The sequence below is a fragment of the Ylistrum balloti genome, unplaced genomic scaffold, assembly GCF_031769215.1.
Source record: "Ylistrum balloti isolate Yb309-2 unplaced genomic scaffold, AGI_CSIRO_Ybal_v1 Utg370748, whole genome shotgun sequence".
Lineage (NCBI taxonomy): Eukaryota > Metazoa > Mollusca > Bivalvia > Pectinida > Pectinidae > Ylistrum > Ylistrum balloti.
The window spans coordinates 182,209-204,131 of NW_026782440.1; the positions used below are offsets into that span (position 1 = coordinate 182,209).

Here is a 21,923-nt window from a genome sequence, read left to right on the forward strand (position 1 = left end):
ATCAAAAGACATGTTCATTGTGAGCTTAAAACACCTGTGTCTCTGCATTAGTTTTTAGGTTTTACTTCCGTTTGCTCTTAATATTAGCGACGTATTTTTGTACATTTTTGTAGGCACTTCACGGCTGCACTAAGTACCGTACAAATAAAAAGTGTTGGCCATACATATATACTAATCTACAATATAAACAGTACATGTCTGCACGAATAAAAATAATGTACATTTTCTTACTATTCGTGATACCACTGTCTTTTCTTTGCTTAATACATTATTATAATGGAATGAAGGAAGCGATATCGAAAAGCACCATTAACAACACGATTTTAGGTTATTGTAATAATTGCTGCTAAGTTTCGGAATTGGTTGAACACTTTTGGAGTGGGGACTCTATACAGAGTATCAAGGCCTGTCAGTAGAAATGGTGACAACTTTATTAGAGGCCTTTATGCCAATATGTTGTTTTTTGTATTTGGTCTAGAGGTTTTTAGTTGGTTTTGCTATTGACACATTTCTGTCAAATACGTTAAAACGGAGAGTTTATATCCACTTATCTGCAAATAAACTCCCCATTTCTGAGTTTCATCGGTATCAGTTCTAATTTAAGTTTTGCTCAATACACCAACAACAACTACAATAACACTGCAATTAATAGGGAGGGGCACATTGTCTTAGTATGATCAATGTTAATACCAACTTTGGTACAGGCACGAAATTTTAACACAGGAAAAAGTTCGTAATTCATATGCTGCTTTCCTTCGATACATAGCACTGTACATCACCTAACAATGAATCTTGTTCAACTGTGGACAAAGACATGCTCTGGCCATAAAAAGGACGGACGACGAACCACTGACGATGAGCGATTGAACAGCTCACCATTTGAGGATGGTGGGTTAAAAACGGCCGAGTTGATTCTAACATACTCCAGTGCTCCGTAACGGGGGGTTCAAACCATAACATTAGTTAATATTAATTTTCCTACATTTAATAAAATACAAATAGACAAACTTTCACTACCAGAAAATATACCCCAAACAATTTCGTTAGAACAGAATCATTTGGAAATGCTGGTGTTTGAAAGGAAATAAATACAAATCAAACATGTATTACTAATAAAATTTAATATATATCCACATATACATTGGGAAATTCAATTTTATATGGAAGAGTTAAAAGTTATTTCACAAAACAGGATAACAACTTGTTCCCTGAAAATGAAAAGCAATATCACGTTTTCATTTTTTTCATTTGTGGACCATCACTCATTAGGCCGTTTGTTATTTCCGTATCAATAGACGTTACAACAGTGTCACTTGAAGTTGCTTTGGTAGTTTGTTCCTCGGCTTTCGACTCTCCTTTATTATAGCCTTCGTCACACTCCATAAGGCCACGCTTTGGTCTGAATGTCGCTTCGGTTATTTGTAAGGCACTCATAGTGGATTTGCAAGAACGCCTCGACTCTGAAACACAATATTCATATACACAAATAGTATGCTCAATCAATTTAATGTTGATTGTTATTATTGTAATCCTCTAATGCAATGACTGCGCATTACCTGTAATAATGATTATTTTATCATTTAATCATTTCTAAGTTTTTAATAGCTTGCTTGATCACGGATGTAATTGACCCTTAATCTGAATAGAATTAAGCATCGCGATCGACGGCATTTCGCAGGTCAAAAATAAAGAAATGCTTCAGAAAAAGAGGGTCAATAGGAAACAAGAGTTCAAAATTCAGTTCTTTTTGAAATGAATTGTAACAAATGAAGACATATTTCCGATAAACTAAGTTTAACAGATATCAAGTTTCAAATATCAATAATATATGTAAATATAAAGAACGAAAAATTCGTGAGTTGAAATACAGCAAATATCAAAGATGTATAGAAAGTATTGATAAATCGCTGTCCTTAGTATCACGTTGTAAGTATTCACTGAAGATGAGTGTATGTGACCTAGTGAAACACGTATATCGCCCTGTCGAACAAGGAATATATGACTAAACGATGAAGGTCAAAATACTTAAAATATGTGAGTATATATCTTTATCCCAGTTAATCTTACTGGTCACAACCTTCGTCCGAGAATAGTTCGAGAGCAGTCATAATCCGGTATATCTACGTATTTAATGTGCATATGCGCGAAATATCTTAGATATTACTATTTATATTATTAATATTATTGCATATTTATAACAACACATGACAACGGTAATGTCTTCACGCATTGCAATATCATCGTGACATAAACTTCTGGCAAAGCAAAATTTAATTTGTTTTAAATCTGCATCCAGAAACCATCCATGGGTCTCATTACAACGGTAACGTATACTTATCTTTTATACATATATACTTGTGTTGTCATTAACACTTATGCTCATCATCAAATTAATTAAGCTGTCAAGCTTAAGACTAAGTTCAAAGATGAAATATGTTAAAAAAAGAAACAAAAAAGGGCTGTCAACACATTTGTCTTTCAAAATTCATACATTGCGTGATACAGATAGCATGCTTCCTAAATAACAAGGTGATCACACTGTGTCAGCGAGGTCATAAAATCCAGTTGAATGACATAGATATCAAACATTATCAAACTGTTTTTGTTTATTGTCTAGTGATAGTAATCTAACATATGGGTTGAAATACAATCTCTGCCAAATATGTCGGTAGCTTTCCTTGTATGATTGATATGACACTGTGCAGCAGAAGATTTAATGAAACGTTGCAGCTGTCAATTATTTCTTTTAATATAACAATGTCGTGAACCGCGCATTAAAAGAACCATGTCTGATTATGTCTGTTAAACAGACAAATCCGTGTTACAAATATCATCTTTTGTCGAATTAATTCCACTAATTCAAGGATACGTAATCAGATTTGCAACAAAAAGAGCCGATTTCTAACGAGCACGTCAATCAATTAACAATTGCAAAAAATAGAAAATGGCCAAAGGTATAATATGACGTAGAAAATCAGTTTCTCCGTTGAATTTCGCATGATTATGGGATTATGTTTGTCTACGATATCTCTCTATTAACATTTGAACAGGTTTTTAGTGCTCATTAAAGAAGAAAGAATGTTCACATACACGAAGAAACCATAAAAGGTACCTGGATTAATCAAATGCAGGCCAACTTGACAGGTTATCAAGGGATCCGTTATTTAACTGGAAATCCCCTTCCCCACCTCTTACAGACTCACCCTTAGATACAAGCACCACAGACTGAAAAATTACTGAAGATACCTGAAGTACACTCTGCCACAAAAGTGAAGAAAGACTGTTACGAAAAAACCCCATAAAAACAAATACATTCAAAATTCAAATCTATAATAACAGCTATATCGCATGCAAGCAGTGAGGAAGCATTGTATGATGTTTGATTAAAGTTGGGCAAAAGTTATTGCACAAAAACTTATTTTAACTTATAGTTACAGCGACCTTTGACGTTTAGACCTGAACGGTATTCTATATCAAACTAGCACTTTTGGTTAAGAAGCACAACATCAAGTTTGGGTTAGATTGGCTACATCAAACTCGAGTTACCCACTAAATGTACAACAAACATAGCAACAATAACCCAGTCTTTGACTTCTGGATCTGAAAAGAAACCCTAGCAAATACTTAAACTTGATTACTAGGCGGGCCCCAATTATCTATTTCCTTATCCATTTTTTCTCTTAGAACTTTTGATTTTTCCACCCTGTACACCACCATACCCCATTCTAAACTGTAGGAACGTTTTTGTTCTCTTGTTATGAGAGCTTTTTTCTCCAAAATATGTAAACGGCTGTATAAACATATGGTTGTTTACTATACGGACGCGCATTTCGTAAAAACGAGTTTGGTGGTAAGATCTTCCAACAGACCATTGATATACTGCGCCGCTCTTGTGGCTGACTTGTTTTTGTTTTCATATAATCCTGAAGTTATTGAAGAGCTTATCAAAACAGGTTACAAAGACCTTGCCAACTCGTTTATTTCCCCTTCAGATATATTAATGAAGTCATGTCTAATAAACAAGAAATTTATAAATTAAGTCCAACATATATCCACCAAAACTGGGAATCAAAGATATGACATACTTTTCTACATCAGCTGCTTATTCGTTTTCATTGATGGATAGCAATATATCTACATCTCCAACCTTTGGTATTTTTACGCCACAATTGATTCGATATTCACGAGCCTGTTACCATTATCACGATTGCAGGTTGTTGAAAATTGTGCGGAAGTTTGATGGTCGCCATCGTCTTCTCATTGAGAAACGTTCTAGTTCTTTGTGTGACATGAACCTAAACGTATTTGATGCTCGTGGGTGTCTTTTAAACACTTGCTGAGGGGTTAATACTAATTCCAAGTTAATGTATTCATAAAAATATCCATTGTTGCAATTTCAACATTCCAATGACGTCATGTTGTTTACAACGGCCGTGTGTCTTCTGACAAATTTCTTTATTCTCGCGATTTCTAGTATTTTTGTTATCTTGTGCGATATCATTTGCAACGAAAATTTTAGCACTATCGTATGATAGGAAAAGTAAATGCATTTAAAGTATGAATAAACGAATAACGGTTAATTCGTCATTAAAGTTCAATGTCAACACCTTGAACAACATCGGGTGTCAAAGTTTGAAAGGACTTCTTTAGCATGTGTAATCATCAAATCGAATAATAAAGTATACATAAGGGGAAAAGGCCGTAGATCTGTAATGTTAAACTTCATAGCAACGATGTTCATTTCATGACGTGTTTCTCTTGCAATATAGTACATCAAAAAAGTTGAAGAATTCCAAAACACAAGAGCAACATGAATGATGCCAAAATAATTGTACAGGCTCAACTTTTCCGGGTATGTGTAATTTAACTGGACACTTGAGTAGATACTACATTCAAAATTATGAAGTTACATGTTGGAGGAATTATAAGTTTTCCGACATATTATGTAAATATCCAGAAATGTGCGCAAATCGGAAACCTGGCTGATTAATCTGAGGCAAATTACTTGCATTCTACAACGAGATACAACTGCCCCTAAATATGGGTGCATTACTCTTAATAACTTAAAAAGTAAATGGAAATGAGGATGTGTGATATATGAACGAAGGTTGCGGCAGTAGAAATATCCGAGTGGTGTTAGTGCTACTCCATTTTCAGGTCACATGACCTACCGGAAGGAACGATAACTAGATGATGTAATGTATATACATACAGCTCATAAAAACGGTAGGCTACAGATACGTGGAGGATCATTATTTAAAGAGATCACTTTTTTGTTTTAGCAGTGCTACATTAACACCATTGCGTGATTTTTATTTTAGCAAGTCGATATTGTATAAAGGTCTCTATATCATCCATATACATTTTACATATGTTCATTATCCAACCATGACTTTTATATGGTGTATTTTCCCCATCTAAAGAGAAACATAAACCAGAATTCAATCAAGTGATGTTTACATGACTAATATTCTACCTTATTAATATTTCATGCAGATTACTTCATTATTATCCTTAAAATGGATGAAAAGTCAATATATATCTACAGGGCAAGTGCTTTATTACACGAGCGACTTAATAACGCATGTATTCCCGAATTATTCTCAATAAAGATATCATATATTAGAGGGAAGAATTTCTCTACATTTAGTCTTAAATCGAAGTTGATAATCGGCACATGAATTGTTAACGTTCTTAATGAATGATTCATGTACTTGAACCAGTTAGTTTAATGTTCAATGGTATGATTAGCGTCAGCTTCGCATCATACTAGATACATTTTAACCACATGTGGCGATGGAATTAATATCTAAATGCCAGTGAGATACATATCCACAATATTATCACAAAACATTCTTAAATTAACTAGTCATTAAATAATGTTCATCGGAGTGCCTCAAGTGCTTTTTAATTTAAGGATGTATGTAACTTCCTCACTTATCAGATTCATTACTAGTATTCCATTGCCCTTTATTACAACACCCCATTCTAGTATCATGAAGCAATACTGAACTGACTGGATTATCAATGCACTCTGCGAGTGCTTAACGTTAAAATTAGCCAAACAATTAACAATGTAAACATTTGCACAGTAGATTGAAACGAAAAGATACTTAAATATTATCGATCCAAACCCTATGTTAATATCAACATCCTCACCTGCATGAAATAATACCGCTCGACAGTTCCGACAAACTGCTGCTTTTCCTTGGGCTTGTGTCATACCGAAAAGCATTGATCTTATTCTGGTTAAAGAAATTTTGTACATACGCATCCTAAACAGAACAAAGGAAACAGTAATTTTTCATTAATATCCACCATATTGTTACATATTGATATACAATAATGTGAATTTAGCGCAATGACATTTTTTGGCAAATTAACGAAATTATGAATTCTTATTGCTTATGAACAAGATACATAACGATAGGAAGCGTATTATTGTATGTTATCGCAATGTTTTAAGTGCGAAAATTGTTACACTAAAGTTACCGCTAAATGCACTTTCTACAGTAATAACACCACAATCAGCAGAACATGAAAAGATAGCAGCTGAGGCTTTGACGTTTGATGCTACTGGAAAATAGAAAAAAAAAGACAGAATGAATATTTCAAAGGCAGTAATGAGTACAGAAGCATACCAGTGGCAGCATTCTAGTTAGAGTGAATGGATATAAAATCACGGGCTAAATAGAGATTTGCCAAAGTTGTGCCTTACTGCAAGAAACAAAAAAATATATAAACTGAAATGGAATATCAGACAAAGATTCGTTTAACACAAACTCACGAACACAAATGTATCGGTACGTTATGTTAAAAATGACAAGTCGATAGTTTATCTGAGCCATTGTTTTCCATGCCTTTCATATTTCGCGGTTGGGAATAATATTATGTTAGTTCAATAACAGTTAGGATTCTACATGTTATTTATGGGCAGTGGGATGGTCTTATCAATTTTGCCGGAAATATCGGAACATCATAAAAGTTTTTTTCTTATAAGAGAACACTTAGTTTTAGTTGTTTCAATATCTCCCGAAAAGAGCAAAAATGTATTTCTACGAAGAAAAATTAAGTCCTTGTTCTGAAATATCTCTATTTGATAAAGAACATTCAATCTGGAGTTCGACTTTAACATAAAGTCAGACCACGAAGAATTTTTGGCTTTACACATCATATCAAAATACACTATAGGATGTAACAGTATGTTTGGGTATAAAGTTTCGAAACCTAGGGGATGAATCGTGATGAATGGAAGTTGGTTGACGGAGGGTGAATAGTACCATTCAACTAGATACATGGAACAAAAGAACGAATTCAACTGCATGCCATTGTATGTGATACTATTGGCCCTAATTTAAAATAATTTTTCAAATCTAATTGTTGATGTGCTATATCCCGTTATTTAATTAATTTCATCTTTTCGATATCATGTGAAGCTTAAGTGAAGTGCACGTTAAGAGGTTATCGAATCAATCCGCATCTACATTTCATTAGCTTTATTTCATCTGTAGTTTCTCTAATGATCAAAATGTGATAGAAAAGGCGTTCAGTGTGTATCAAAGACTTCAAATGAATCCGCCTAATCATTGCGGTATTACAAACATTTTCGACATCCTAAACACAATCACAATACTGGAGGCGTTTATCAAAAATGAAGACGTTCTCCTGGTATGCATCGCAACTGATATAAAGAAATCTATATTCAATATTCAAAGGACATTCACAAGACGATTAAAAACCAACAAGTGAATGTAATCTTAATCCAAATTCAATAAACTCGCAGAAAACATAAGGAAAAGAAGGATTTACAAGGGAACGAGTATACGACTTATGTGTCATCAATAACGCCCGTCATGTAAACCTTCATAAATCTAAGTACATAATGTCACGTTCTCAATGAGAGTAAGGTATACAATTATAGAATTAATCGGCAAACTAACGAGCATCAAACATGTGCAGCTTAAATATCGCAGACGGAAATAGAATATTTCTCGAAGGGATCACTATAACGACCGTTTTCGAATAATTTTGATCAGCATGCATCTCTTGAAATACTTCGTTATGAGATTGTCTATTCTTCCCCAAACATTGTGATACTGGGAACAGACCCTTGAAGTTCGATATTTAACTGCGCCACAGAAAGTTTAATCTCATGATATCAAATTAAAAATACATGTATAGGACGATTGTTTTACGTTCTCAAATGCATGTGGATGAGGTAAAAGATTGAAAAAAAAACATATATCACTTTGAATTTGCACAAACATTGTTAAAAACCTGAAACTGTTAAAATAAAGTACCTTTAATGTGTCATTCATCTAATATCTAATTAAATGTCATTCCGCTAGATTAACATCTTGCATCGTCACGAAAGATTGTGTGCAGAGGTCCCTACTGCACAGCAAATTGACAATGAACCGACATGGTTACGAAGACTTAGAAGTCAATATCATACAATAAAACCGTTTGTATCGTTTAATCTTACTAGATTACCCACCCTGAAAAATCTATTTTTTATTGTGAAAACCATACAACTTAACCGTGTTTAATTTGCTGTTTTTTTTTTCAAATATGGATTAACTTCAAAGAGGGATTTGATAAAGGATACAAGTTAGCAACATCATATGGTCCTCGGATGGATGAAGCCTGCAAAAAAAGCCGATGTCATGATCCTTACTAAGCGCCAGAAGTTTACATTTCTGTTATACATTTGATTTTTATATATCTTCCATGTCTACACGATGCACAGTTCACCTAATAGTTACATTCTACAACTTTACAACAACTACTCTTCATTGTATTTACGGGATGGGAGAAATTGAATTATGTTCTTTCTATATATGATAGACCTGAATAGCAGTAATAAACACGAAAATGGTGAATATCTCAACAGACACACAAATGTCACATTTAGGACGGAATATATTGGTGAATTGATAGACCAATCATTTGAATATTATAGGTGAAATGTTTACCTGTTCACATCCACTTGATAAAATCAGATTCTGTAAATAAAAAACATGATCGCTTTATTTATATGAAAATGTAGGAATATATTTGCTATCTTTTCAAATACTTCGGATGCCCTACTGTATTCTCATCTCTTCATTCTGTCTTCAAATTGCTATGGATAGCGATTTTGGGACAGTCTATTCAAATGTTTCTAACTTCAGTCAGACACTTTCAGGGTAACTCTTTATACTCAAAATCTCAAAATTAAAAAGCACATATATCCAAAAATATGATAATGTCATAATGAAACTATACAAATGCACGTGATATCAATACGTTTCATCACTAAGTATCAAGAAAAAATACTTCATACAATATTAAAGTAATAGTATGTGATAACATTTTTTATTATGATTGTCTTTTCGATTATTATTATATAAAGTATCATTATTATTGATGGTTGGTACTTTAAATTCACGAATAGAGTATATGTATAGATTTCATATAGATTAAAAGAAATAATGAAAAAAAACAAATATAACAAATAAAAATAAAAACCATATCCAGAACTTTTGTGATTAAAAGTCTTCAGTCATGGCCATTGTTTAATTCTTACAGTCACTGGTTATGAGACGACATAAAGTGTTTATCTTGGCCTTCTGTTTGTCTTTATAATATACACGTGTATGTAAAAAAGTATTTACACAAGTTGTTAGACATCACTTACCTTTCCTTTACACACACTGACCAATGATTGTATGTTGCTGATCATATGTACCCTCGCACTCGTATCCATGACAGCAGGACTGTAATTGATCTCGAAATGTATCCCTCTCTCTATGGCCTTGTGAATACAAAACGTAGATGCAAACAGTGGACCATTTCAAGACAATTCCTACTCTCTGTTTAACCTCTTATATTGGCTTTAATGAACTGTATTAGAGAGTCTGCACAGACTTGGGCCAAAATGAGAACACTGTGTGTAAATATTTTTCATAAAGTATGTCTAAAATACAAAAATATCGACCAAAATACAACAATCATTTATAAAATGTCTCAAAGTGAGCGACATGTATTTGGTAAAATTTTCGTAGGTTTTTACTTAGAACTGAAAAGAAGCAATATCGTTAAAATGTCAGCATAGAATCTTAATTGATATTGAACTTCAGTGTCATAAATAACATTTTAACATCTTTATAATGAAATAAAGTATCATTTATCTTTAGATAATGTAATATATTTTGAATTTTGTATCCTTGTATTTCAAATTGTGATTTAAATGAGTACAAGGAGGACATAGTCATCAAGACCTCTCCCTCTCATTGGTAAAATATATACATTCAAAGTGAGCAACATGGAAAACTAAAGTTTTAAAAACCGTTTAATGATCATGTTCAGTTTAACGTTGCGTTGAAAGAGACCAATATAATAACAATTTAGAAGCAAAATACTGTGAATATTAAAATAAGCTTATTATACCTTTATATTCAGAACATTTCTCACTTAATGCCAGTGATACTGGATCAATCAATGATTCTATTACTAAGTATGACAAAACAGTGAATGGTTTACACACATCAATAAAATACAATACGGCATCTAATAGTCAGCTATGTAAAATTGCATGAAAGTTACTATCAGTAAAACAAATCATACCCGGCGATAGCGCAACTTCTAAAAACACCTTGTAGATTTACTATCATTGTTTTATTAGGACTTTTCACCAACTGGTGAAAGGACCTTTTGTTATTGTTGTGTTTCTTATCATTATTAGAATTATTCCATGATTTTGTGGCGTCTAAGTCTCTGAATCGGTACGAGAAGTGTGTATAGTCTTATAAAGATCATTTATTATTACTTCTGAAGATATTCTGTGCAAAGCAATAAGCCATTCAGGTTACAGCTTCCACATTAGAAATTTGCAAAACTAGCCGATAATCAAACTTAAGAGAGTGGTTACGGTACCAAGTCTGCCAACAAGTCTCATAAAAAATTGATTATTCCTTTGAAATAGGTGTTGAAAGCAATCATCAAGACTGTTTCAAGAAATCGGTAAAAAAAGGTAAGAGCACCATGATTAAATATACATGGGATTCACGGTTGATCGAACTTTGGTGAGGAGATTATGTATCAAGTTTAACAAGCAAGTCTTTTCAAAATTTCTTTGTTCCTTCCAAAGAAAACGTGTGGAAAGCATTCAATTAGAGTGCCGAAAGATATCAGTCAATCAGGTCACGGCATTCTCTTAATGTGCATAGAAGTTGCCAATAATCGAACCTGGACAAGGAATAATGGCAATAAGTCTACAAAGCAAGATTCCTACAAAATCCTACATAGAGTGATTAAAAGAAATCCGTTAATCAAGCCATAGCAGGACGGACAGAACAGATGGCGGGATAAAAAGGAAGGTACAGATGAGAACCTCAACATCAGAAAAGCTCAAATGATTTCTCTAGAAACGTGACAGTCAGTCACAAAAATACACTATCCTATTCTACATGATTGTGTCCTAACAATGTTCATATCATACACATTTTACACAATAGTGCTTTTCTTAAAATTAATTCAGAAATTGTTACTCAGATAACAAGGTAAAAATACTTCCAGATCACTTATTTTCCAATCCTGTCCATCTCGGAGACAAGCCCACTCAAGACCGACAAGACATGCAATAATTGTAATTCATTTAAATATCGAATTAATTCTCGCTTTTGTTACTGTCTAGGGGATGAGAAAACTTAAACCAGATTCATACGATTATCCTCACGAAATGAAATTGAACGAGAAGAGAATGGCAATACATGAGAAAACTTAATTAGTCACATTTGTATTTTATCTTCCTCTGACCACTCCATGACAACAACATTACACATTGAGAGTGATTTGTAGGGAGGGCATTAAAATCAGGTCTTACCGTATTCACAGAAGGTCTTTTGATAAAGTATGGTAGTTTCTGTGTAACGTCGATGATAATGATGTCTATATCAAGTGTCAAGCAAGCCAGCTGAAAGTTAACGGTAAAAAGGAAAATCACATCTTGAACAAGAAACCTAGTCACATTGGATAATGAAAAACCGTTACAATCCCTGGTAAAATGATAAATGCAGTAGATCTCCGATAATTCGATTGAAAAAAGATAAGAACACAAGTGTAGCATATACGATTGACAGGTGTTTTGGGGGAACATTTCCTGTGGCAGCACATATTTTCTTTCGTGATAGCGATAGCTGGTGCGGTAAATTTCGTTAATGTTTTGTGTTTTTTATTGCCTCTACGTTCACGGATGCATAAGAAATCGTGAATATTTCACAACTTTTAAAAATAACTTGAGACATTTCTGGTCTATTTTATGATTTATGTGAAGTGTTTAGTGACTCGCTGAACCATCTAAAGATTTAACTGTATTCGAAATTGCTATGAGTAATTTTTGTGATAGGAAATAGCTATTTTCATTATCTTAAATTTCAAGTAAGCCTTTGTCATCAAATACCCGTTAATGCTAACATCGATTTCAAGGCTAAAGTTGTTTAACAATTAGAGTTAACCTGTGATTAATGAAAAAATTTTGCCAATTTTCATTCAAATCTGATGAATAAAATTAATCGGAAGACACCGAGACCTAAAACACTTCAAATTTATCAATCCGGCCATCCAATAAATAAAAATATGATAAAATAAAGAATGTTCCCGATGTATCACTAACCATTGATCATCTCTAACAAGCATTTGAACAACCAGGGCAAACACGCAACGTACAACAGTTCAATTCACATAAATATGTTTCCTTTAATGATGGGCTACACAATAAAATCAACTATGAATAGTTGTCTCTTTCAGGTTCATTATACACAAATCACCTTCCTGACATACTGTCTCATTCTCTACAATAAATTACTCACATGAAACGTTTTTTCTGAAGTAGGTTGAACGGCCACCAAATCAAATCTCTGGACGTTTTCTTGGGCCTGAAATGAATTAAGCATTTTCACATGTCAGTCTTCTGTAAAGCACTAGATTAGACACTTGTGAACTACAAATAAGTGGTGTCCGTGCGCCTGTCTAGATCTTCCTCGCAGTCTCTGGAGAGTTCAAGAGCACTTCAATTTGCTATTGAGTGTTTTCATTATTAATTAGCACTGACCTTGCAGAACCTGTCTACCTACTGTCAATTGTTTTGATCCCCGCCTTCCCTTTCGAAACACTGCAGGAACAAGTTCAGATTATGTCCTTTGCACCTGTGACGAGCCGAGGCAGGAGGAAACAGCTGTATGATGTAGCTCAATTCTCTAAATTTGTAATGAAAGTGCTCCTCACTTACAATCTTATATGCTTTGCAGGCTATATGTCGTTTGTGTCAACTTCAACATATATTAAAAAGAAATATAACAATTTTGAACAGATGGTGTTTTAATTTTGAATGTTTTTTTATGTTGTTGTGAAGGTGAATAATTCTGTTATTACCAATATTGTTTTCGTATATATCACTGAGCAATAGAAAGTGATACTCCATAATGTACTAAATTTTTGTTTACTTGAAAATGTGGCATAATATTAACATGGATCATCAAATGTATTATAAATAAACTTAGCTACAGAGACATAATGGGACATTTATGATCTATACTACTCACGATTTGATAGGGATTTTTTTTAATGTGTAACGGTATCTATTTTAAAAATATATTCTACAGTCCAATTTATATATATTTCGGCATTATGAGATGATGATTTAACAACACCAAGCTAAAAATAACAGTATTAATTTGCTTCAATGCTCATTGTACACAGATACAAATTACGACAAACGCGGTGAAAAATTAAGTCCTACGAAACAGTGTTGTTCAGCGAAAAATACAGTGTTAGTATCGAGTATAATGACCTCCAGCATCAACTTCGCTCTGGCAGCGGCGGCGCATGCTTCTGATCAAGTCTCGTATCCGGTTTTGGGGAATACTTGTTCATTCAGCGACGAGAGCTGCTTGAAGTTCCTGAAGCGTTATAGGTTGAATGTTTCTGGCCGAAACAGCGTTCTGAAGCATGTCCCACACGTGTTCTATAGGATTGAGATCTGGAGATCGGGATGGCCAGTCCATCCTCTCAATTGTTTCCCTTTCCAGATACTGTTCAGTCACACGAGCTCTGTGTTGTCGCGCATTATCGTCCATAAGAATGAATTCTGGACCTATAGCACCAGCATAAGGCCTGACGTACACGTCCAGGACTTCGTCACAGTACCTCTGTGCAGTCAAGCTGCCATTAAGGAACACATGGAGGTCGGTCTTGCCTTGCATGCTAATGCCACCCCAAACCATAACAGATCCACCACCGTATCAGTCATGTTGGGAAACGTTAGCGGCATGGAACCTCTCATTTGGTTAGCGCCACACCCTGGCACGTCGATCAGTGAAATCTAAGAAAAATCTAGACTCGTCTGTAAAAAGTACGGGGGACCAGTCCTGGAGGTTCCAATTCACATGATCACAAACCCAAGCAAGTCTAGCTTGAACATGTCGTAACGTAAAAGGAATTCTCACAACAGGTCTACGCGACCTTAAACCAGCATCATGAAGTCTATTTCTCACAGTTTGTGTGGAGATACGAGTTCCGGTGGCATTCTGGAAGTCATTACGTAGTGACGTAGCGTTGATGAACCTTTGACGTCGAGCTGCAATAACAAGATAGCGGTCTTGACGCTGCGAGGTAAGTCGTTCCCGACCCCCACCATGTCTTCTGGAGACAGTTCCATAATATTGGTAACGGTTCCACATACGGGACACAACACTCTGGGACACACCAAGGTCATTGGCCACCTCCCTTTGTGACCTACCAGACTGGATCATACCAATGCCCCTGTCCATATCTGAAGTGCTTAGACGTCTTCTAGCCTGCTGTCGGGGCATTTTGAAACGATTTAAATTCAAAATGTAAAGCAAAAAGCGAGATATTCTGCCACAAACGTATTGATGACAATCTGCACGTAGGAGGCTCGTGCATGTACACGTTACGTGTAGGCGTTACAGGTGACTGACCACATAAACACCCGATACACATAGACCTCGGTACAGATATAAACCAATAAATATAAGGAATACTTATTATTTTATTTTAAAAGAAAATTTTGCTAATTATTTGGTGTGATCCCTATCAAATTGTGAGTAGTATATATATATATATCAATTACATTTATATTTTCAACCTATATCAAACAGGTTTATTAATAACAATGTTTACAGAGCTGAGATGTGTCCTACTACTAATATCAGGGGGTAAAGTACGATTCATTGTATCGGTGGTGTGGTGTAAGACAAAAAAGGGACCGTTTCAGTGTAATCTTTGTATGACTGTGAACGATCCAGAGAACATGGATGTTTTTTTACTGAGGTGTCTATTGCAATTACTCTACATGGGATGGCAATCTTATAGTGTAAGGTCACAAATTTAATCTTAAAACATTTCTCATTGGACAAGAAAGAAGAACATATACAATGTACCAACAGGTCAATATTAGCATAATCCAAACTCAAATTCAATCAATCTTGTGGAAAAAAGAGAGAGATTTACATGGATACTCCTGAAATTGTACAAAGAGAATACTGCAAGGCGTTCTGGATGAGTAAGCATCTACTACTTCATCAATGACAACCGCCGTGTAAATTTGTGTCTATCGAGACATGTTTTCAAATTAGAACAAGTCACATCATGTACGCAACAAGTTTGAATCCTCAAACCTAAAACTGAAGTTACCCATAGTAGCTTTACATAGAATGGATATATTTGAAATGTTACATAATTATTAGCATGTGTACATTGTATGACTGTTATGTTTTAGCAGTATTGCAATCAAAGGTAATCTTTATAGAGCAGTTATTGTTTAACATTAAATCTGTTACATACAAATTCTGTTTTTTACTCCATTCTTTCATCCAATCAACAACAAAGACATGAATTTCATCTTGAATATTTATCTATTCATTTCACACAACAATACACAGATAGGAATAGTAGTTTTCCTGCACCAAGAATTTAAATTACTTCTATGTGTTTCATCACATATTTGGAATTTTATACATATGTACAATATATTGTACATCAATCTGATGGTTCTTTTGTTTCATAAAATCGTCACAGCTGTAACTTTAAAAAACAATCATAAACCTTCAAAAATCATACCATAGGAGAACAAAACACATCACTGAAAGTCACAGAACTTGTGAAATACAAAAATTGATTCTTATGTTGATACCAGTGGCAACCAGATTTGATTACATCTGGCATCATGAAAGTCACAACCACATCTTGCTTACAGTCTTTTATCTACATACCGTAAATCACTCAAATTTCATGGACTTGTTTTCTTATTGATACCACAGGAAAGCCTATCCTAAATGTAAATCTCTTGTGGTAATAAACTGTTAATCCATGATGCTATTTTTGTGTTGGAAATTGCTGAACTCTGTATGTGTCATTACAGCTTAAAAGAGACCACACCACATCTGTGCAAGTAACCTAAAAAAAACTTTGTTTCTTGCATATATAGATATATAGCTAAATAGCACTATCAGCAAGAAAGGATTTAGAAACAAAACACAAAATAAGGGCAACAACCTCTCCTGATACAACCACCCATTATCTGAGTTTTCGGATACATGCGCATGTCCCTGTGCAATTACAAATCTCAACTTTACAAAGATCCAAGATCAAAGGAAGGGAATTGTTAATTTTGGTCATTCTGTGATGATCCTTGATATCTACAGTAAAATACTTAAACGCCAATTCAGGAATGTATCATACATATATATGTAATACATCCCTAGTTAGTTGCTTCGTATATACTATTCAAATAAATGGTTGAGAATGGGTGAAGGGATGTAAATATAAGAAGTTTGCTTTCAAAGTTCTTGAAAACTCAGTTTGAGATCCAAAACTCTAGATATGAAATAAGTATCATGTTTTCATAATTAAGATAATGCCAAAAAGTGATACAAGAACCATAGGCCATGTATTGTTCACCTAGCTTTGACTGAATGCCATTGCTTCGTCCCATCATTTTATATAAAACTGCTTTCAATTTGCTCAAGGATGCATCAGACCAAATTTGGGCAAAATTCAATCACTCCCATAGAAGAAACAAGATTTTAAAGAATTTGCTCTATTTCTCCTACTGGGCTCTATCCTTTTCAAGGTCAAGACCCACCATTTATACAAAATTGATTCCCTTTCATCCAAGAATGTTTCAGGCCAAGTTAGGGTAAAATCAATCCATTCCTGCAGAAGTAGTAGGATTTCCAAAATTTACACTATACCCCCTCTTGGGCCCTGTCCCATCCACCCAAGGAAGGAACAAGACTCAGCATGCTTCAGGGGCAGGGACCAACCATTTAGAACAAACCTGAGTCTCTTTCACACAATGATACTTCAGATCAAACACTTATTTCTATGGAAGAAGAAAGGTCTTTGTTTGTGTTTGTTCTTTTTCCCATATTTCGCCCATTATTTATACAAAAAAGATTTCACTTCACAAATGCATGCTTCAGACCAAATTTAGATGATACCCAGACATTTCTACAAAAGAAAAGGGATATTAAAAAATGTGCTATATTTCTCATATTTGGTCTTGCCAATTCTAGCCCAAGGGGGTTTCTGAGACCCATCCTTTAAACAAAATTGAGTCCCTTTCAACCAAAGATGCCTCAGACCAATTTGGGCAGCATCTATCCAATTCTAAAGGAGGAGTTGGATATTAAAGAACTTACAAAATTTTCTACTTTTGGCCCTGCACCTCGGACCCCTAGGGAGTTCGACCCAATATTTAGTCAAAATTTGTTCCTTTTTTCTTGAGGATACTTCTGACCAAATTTAGTTAAAAACTGCAGAGTTATTTATGACAAGAAGTGATTTGAAAGAAAAGTTGATGGATGACAGATGATGGAAAATGATGACCCAGCTCTTTTGGATCGGGTCAGCTGAATTCCTGCTTTAGGTCTACCCAGTTATTTGAATTGACTGGAAGTTTACTGAAATAGCTTTAAACTACAAATGTATTTATTAAACAGTTCAACATTCACTTTAACATCATTTCGGTGGCGGATAGGTGACACAGACACACATATGGCTGTCCATCACCATGACCTCCAACTGCAAACTTTCACACCTCTCGTATAACAACAATCATCTGTACTAGTCCTGCACTGGTATTGGGTATCTGTTTAGGATAACTTGTACCGTCTTTTTTCATTCCAACAACAAAATACCATGAAAATTCATGGATAACTGCTGTCTTTGTCTCACAAAAGACCAATAATGGTCCAATTCTCACTAAGATATTGTAATATATACAGTACATCTAATTGGATCATCAATCTAGTCTGTCTAAATCCATTCCAACATCACCATAATATCATCTAATTCTCATAACAAGGTAAATTATTTATAAACTGTGTAAGTGATATATATGACCTTAACTAAATATAAACACATAATAGTAACATACACTGTATGGCCAAATTTATATAATAAATCTTACGGTATATATTAGGTGGTGCATATTGTAAATACAAAAACATCTCACCAGTTTGTGTGTTTGTGATGCGTCGCTGATAATTGTTGAGATTCTGGACAACTGCCGAGGTGCTTTCCTTGTCCACTGTAATATATTGACCAAAAGAATGGGGTTGAAATTGTATTTACCACTGAAATTGATATGTTATACAAAGTACAACATCATGTGCTCTCAGGTCTAGTATAAACACAGGTTAAAATACGATACTATTTAAACCTGAATAATATTTAATTTTACCTTTCTTCAGATTAATTCAAACAACTACAAATTATCAGTACAGACCTGAGATTATCTATGTTGATTAACATTGTTAATATGAACACAATGCATTTATATCATCCTACACACCTCAAACGTGATGATGTGTGTGATAAATTCTGATTGGGTATACTCACATTGATACTTTTCATGTCTTCCTCATTTAATATTAAATCCTCTGGCAATGGAATATTTGATTGCTGAAAAAACAAAGATGATTTCCTATAGGCTGGTACAAATTTTGTAACCTAAGAAAGATATCGCTGTTCGAATGAAAAGCTTTTGTTAAATTTCACATAACTTTATTTCTTTTGCTGCCAGAACTTCTAATTGATGTGTTTTAACATAATTGAATTGAGTTCATATCAAAACTAGGAAACGTGGAAAGTACAGGGGTGACTGCATGAAGAAAGTGATCAAAATCATAACAAAGATACAAGTGAATATATTTCATGCATCCTCAAGGTTAAGGATCTCTCATCTGGTTGAGGCATAATTACATGTCGTGGCACATTAATATCATGTAGTGCTTCATATGGTAATGAACACAACTATGTACAGAAACAGGATTTGAGATAATATAAGGCACATAAAGTCAACTCAACAGTTGTTTTACATGCCTCAGATCATCAAAGGTCATTGTTTCTTTGGATGAATTATCCCTCAGTCCTGCTAATGATTGAAAGCATATCAAAACAGTAAGTCGCATGCATGAAGGGAAGCAACTCTCTCATATGTGTAATTTGTATATACATTGAGGAGCAGTAATGTTTGTAACATTCATAAACTTTTCAGTGGAAATTAAAAATTGATTATCTTTCAAAATAACATATGACTGCATGATGAAAAGTGAGATCACTTACAAATGAAATATATATGCACATACATGTATAGATGTTATTAGTTTATATAAGACATCAAATTGATTCAGTTATCCCATTTTGATATTGACTAATGCCCCATTTGCGATTTAAGCAAAGCTTGTGAAGTCAACACCTAAAACCAGTGTAAATCAAGTTCACATTAAAAAATCATCCATACTCATATTATACCATGAGGATATGTATATCTAATATTTTCATGTTCTTTTACATATCTTGAATGGGGTTAAAGGTTGCGCCCCATTTCCATTTAGACATTTGAGAAATCCACCCCTTCCACTTTTTTAACAGAATCACTTCAAGCCTATATAAGGATGACTTTATAAATGATCTGCATCTGAATTTCTTCTGCAGAAAAACCGTACACTTCCATTTCTTTTTTATATTTCTCCTCAGATGACTCTTCATAGATTTGTTAACATTTCCACATGATTGTTGTATAATGTATTCTCTTAGCATGAATAATTTCTTTACAAAATTAGAAGTATATTATAAGTAATAACTTTTATGATACAAAATGAACTAATATTTCAGGCATAAAAACATTCCTTCTGAGGTAATTTTAATCTTTAAATGAATATGTTTGAATAAAAATTAAACTGCAGCAAAAATGTTTCTGTTCAGATAACAATTGATCTGTCATTGATATCATACTTACATTATCTTTCTGCTTCTTCTTCCCTTTAGAAACAGATTGTAAATCCTCTACAAAACAGCTTATGGCCACAACATCAAAGCCCACTGTAAAATATATGTTCAAGATATAAATTTCAAGTCTAACTGAAAGTTAATACCAGATAGTTCATGGAGATAAGTTCAACACATTCACTCTGGCCCAAATATAGTACAGATATGTGAGCATTAACAAAATTAGCAGCAGTGAAATGATTGTACTGTTGGAAGAAACCAGAATATCGAGAGGAAACCAGTATCCAGTCATTGTGCCCTAACAGGTGATCAGTTATGTCTGATTGAGAATTTTCTATGTGAAAGACAAGAGTCTGATATACCACCTAACCTTAGCCACTGACCCCAATATAGTTACATTTCTCTCTCTCTTTCCTTACTCAAAATCTTTACAGCTAAAAATTACAAATATTTAAGATACAGAGTCTTTAGGACACACACAAGCTACACCGATTTCTACCTGTAGTATAAACATGCATGTACATTCAATTCTTTTTTATCGAATGGGCATGCCATAAACATAAAACAATAACCTCAAAACACTAAATAGATAAAAAAAAATGAACCCAGAACCTATTAAGATACTGGCTAAATTTAGAATCAATGGAACATACATCGATATTCTCACTTCCATGAAAACACACTAGGACTTGTGATATCAAAAATTGATTTACAATATAACACAACCTAGTTTGTTAGTTTTGAACTAGTAAGTTTTCTAGTGTGTTATAATAGTAAATTGATTATTTTTAACTTATCCTTTTATCCAATAAATTTCATTGAATACTAGGAATATATAATGAGATAATATGCACTTCCACGCATATACCTCTGCACACATATGACATAACAAGACTTTTGCATATCTCCGATCTTATAAAAGAATCACACAAATATCACCATTATATATCTTCATTGATATAGCTATACATATGCAAGTAAACATATGCATACACATATATTAAATGTACAATCTAGCCAAGATGCATATATTATACATACACAAGTACACTGCATGCACACACGCACTCACCACTACCACGCAAACACTAAATTCAATTTAATTTCTATTGCTATCAGAAAATATTAAAATGACATACACAATTCTTATATAAATAGAAAAGAAAGATAATGACAGCTAAAAAAGAAGTTGTATTGCTTTATAAACAGTACTGATCAACGGTTCTGTTTGCGAACTCTTTTACTTCAAAGATAAACACAAACAAAGTGAAAGTAACATGCACAATAAGTTCAAGTTGCCGCAGACCATTTAGATATCAATACATGCAAACCGCACAGGGCAAGTTCTCAGCAATATTTGAAGTTTTTGACAATTCAGAATAAAGTGTATATTTAAGAAACAAAATATACATACATCTTTCTGCTTGGCGAAGTGTTTCTTTCAGCGACACTTTATCGGTATTTTTCACGTGTAAATCCATGAAGGCTGCCATTGCGGAAGTAGAAAGTTTTCTTCTAATTAATAAAAACGTCTTGTTCCGGATTCTTCTTAAATTGTTCGTTTGTGAATTTCAATTTCCAGCAAGAAAATTTCCATTTAGTTCGGAAGAAAAAGATCAATTGTC

At 34.0% G+C, this 21,923-nt stretch overlaps 1 protein-coding gene across 1 annotated transcript; it reads right to left on the reverse strand.

Annotated features, from left to right (window-relative positions):
* Positions 1 to 1,106: 1,106 nt before the first annotated feature.
* On the reverse strand, positions 1,107 to 21,791 carry LOC132558049 (ribonuclease P protein subunit p30-like). The gene is made up of 11 exons (XM_060222573.1): positions 21,713 to 21,791; positions 20,309 to 20,391; positions 18,907 to 18,969; positions 18,521 to 18,595; positions 12,852 to 12,917; positions 11,867 to 11,956; positions 9,680 to 9,796; positions 8,976 to 9,005; positions 8,609 to 8,646; positions 6,160 to 6,239; positions 1,107 to 1,460 (listed from the first exon to the last, which is right to left on the reverse strand). Exons 1-11 carry the CDS (start codon positions 21,789 to 21,791, stop codon positions 1,228 to 1,230), a joined length of 954 nt encoding a protein of 317 aa, XP_060078556.1. The 3' UTR covers positions 1,107 to 1,227.
* Positions 21,792 to 21,923: the final 132 nt, after the last annotated feature.

Bases quoted from the DNA above. Each gene is read 5' to 3' on its own strand.
- LOC132558049 (XM_060222573.1), bottom strand. From the start codon at position 21,791: ATGGCAGCCTTCATGGATTTACACGTGAAAAATACCGATAAAGTGTCG. The intron at 9,006-9,679 runs GTAAGTGATGTC...TTTTATTTACAG, and splicing joins TCAGTGTGTGTAAAGGAAAG to AATCTGATTTTATCAAGTGG. The intron at 6,240-8,608 runs GTATCCTTTATC...AACCAGAATAAG, and splicing joins CCATATGATGTTGCTAACTT to ATCAATGCTTTTCGGTATGA.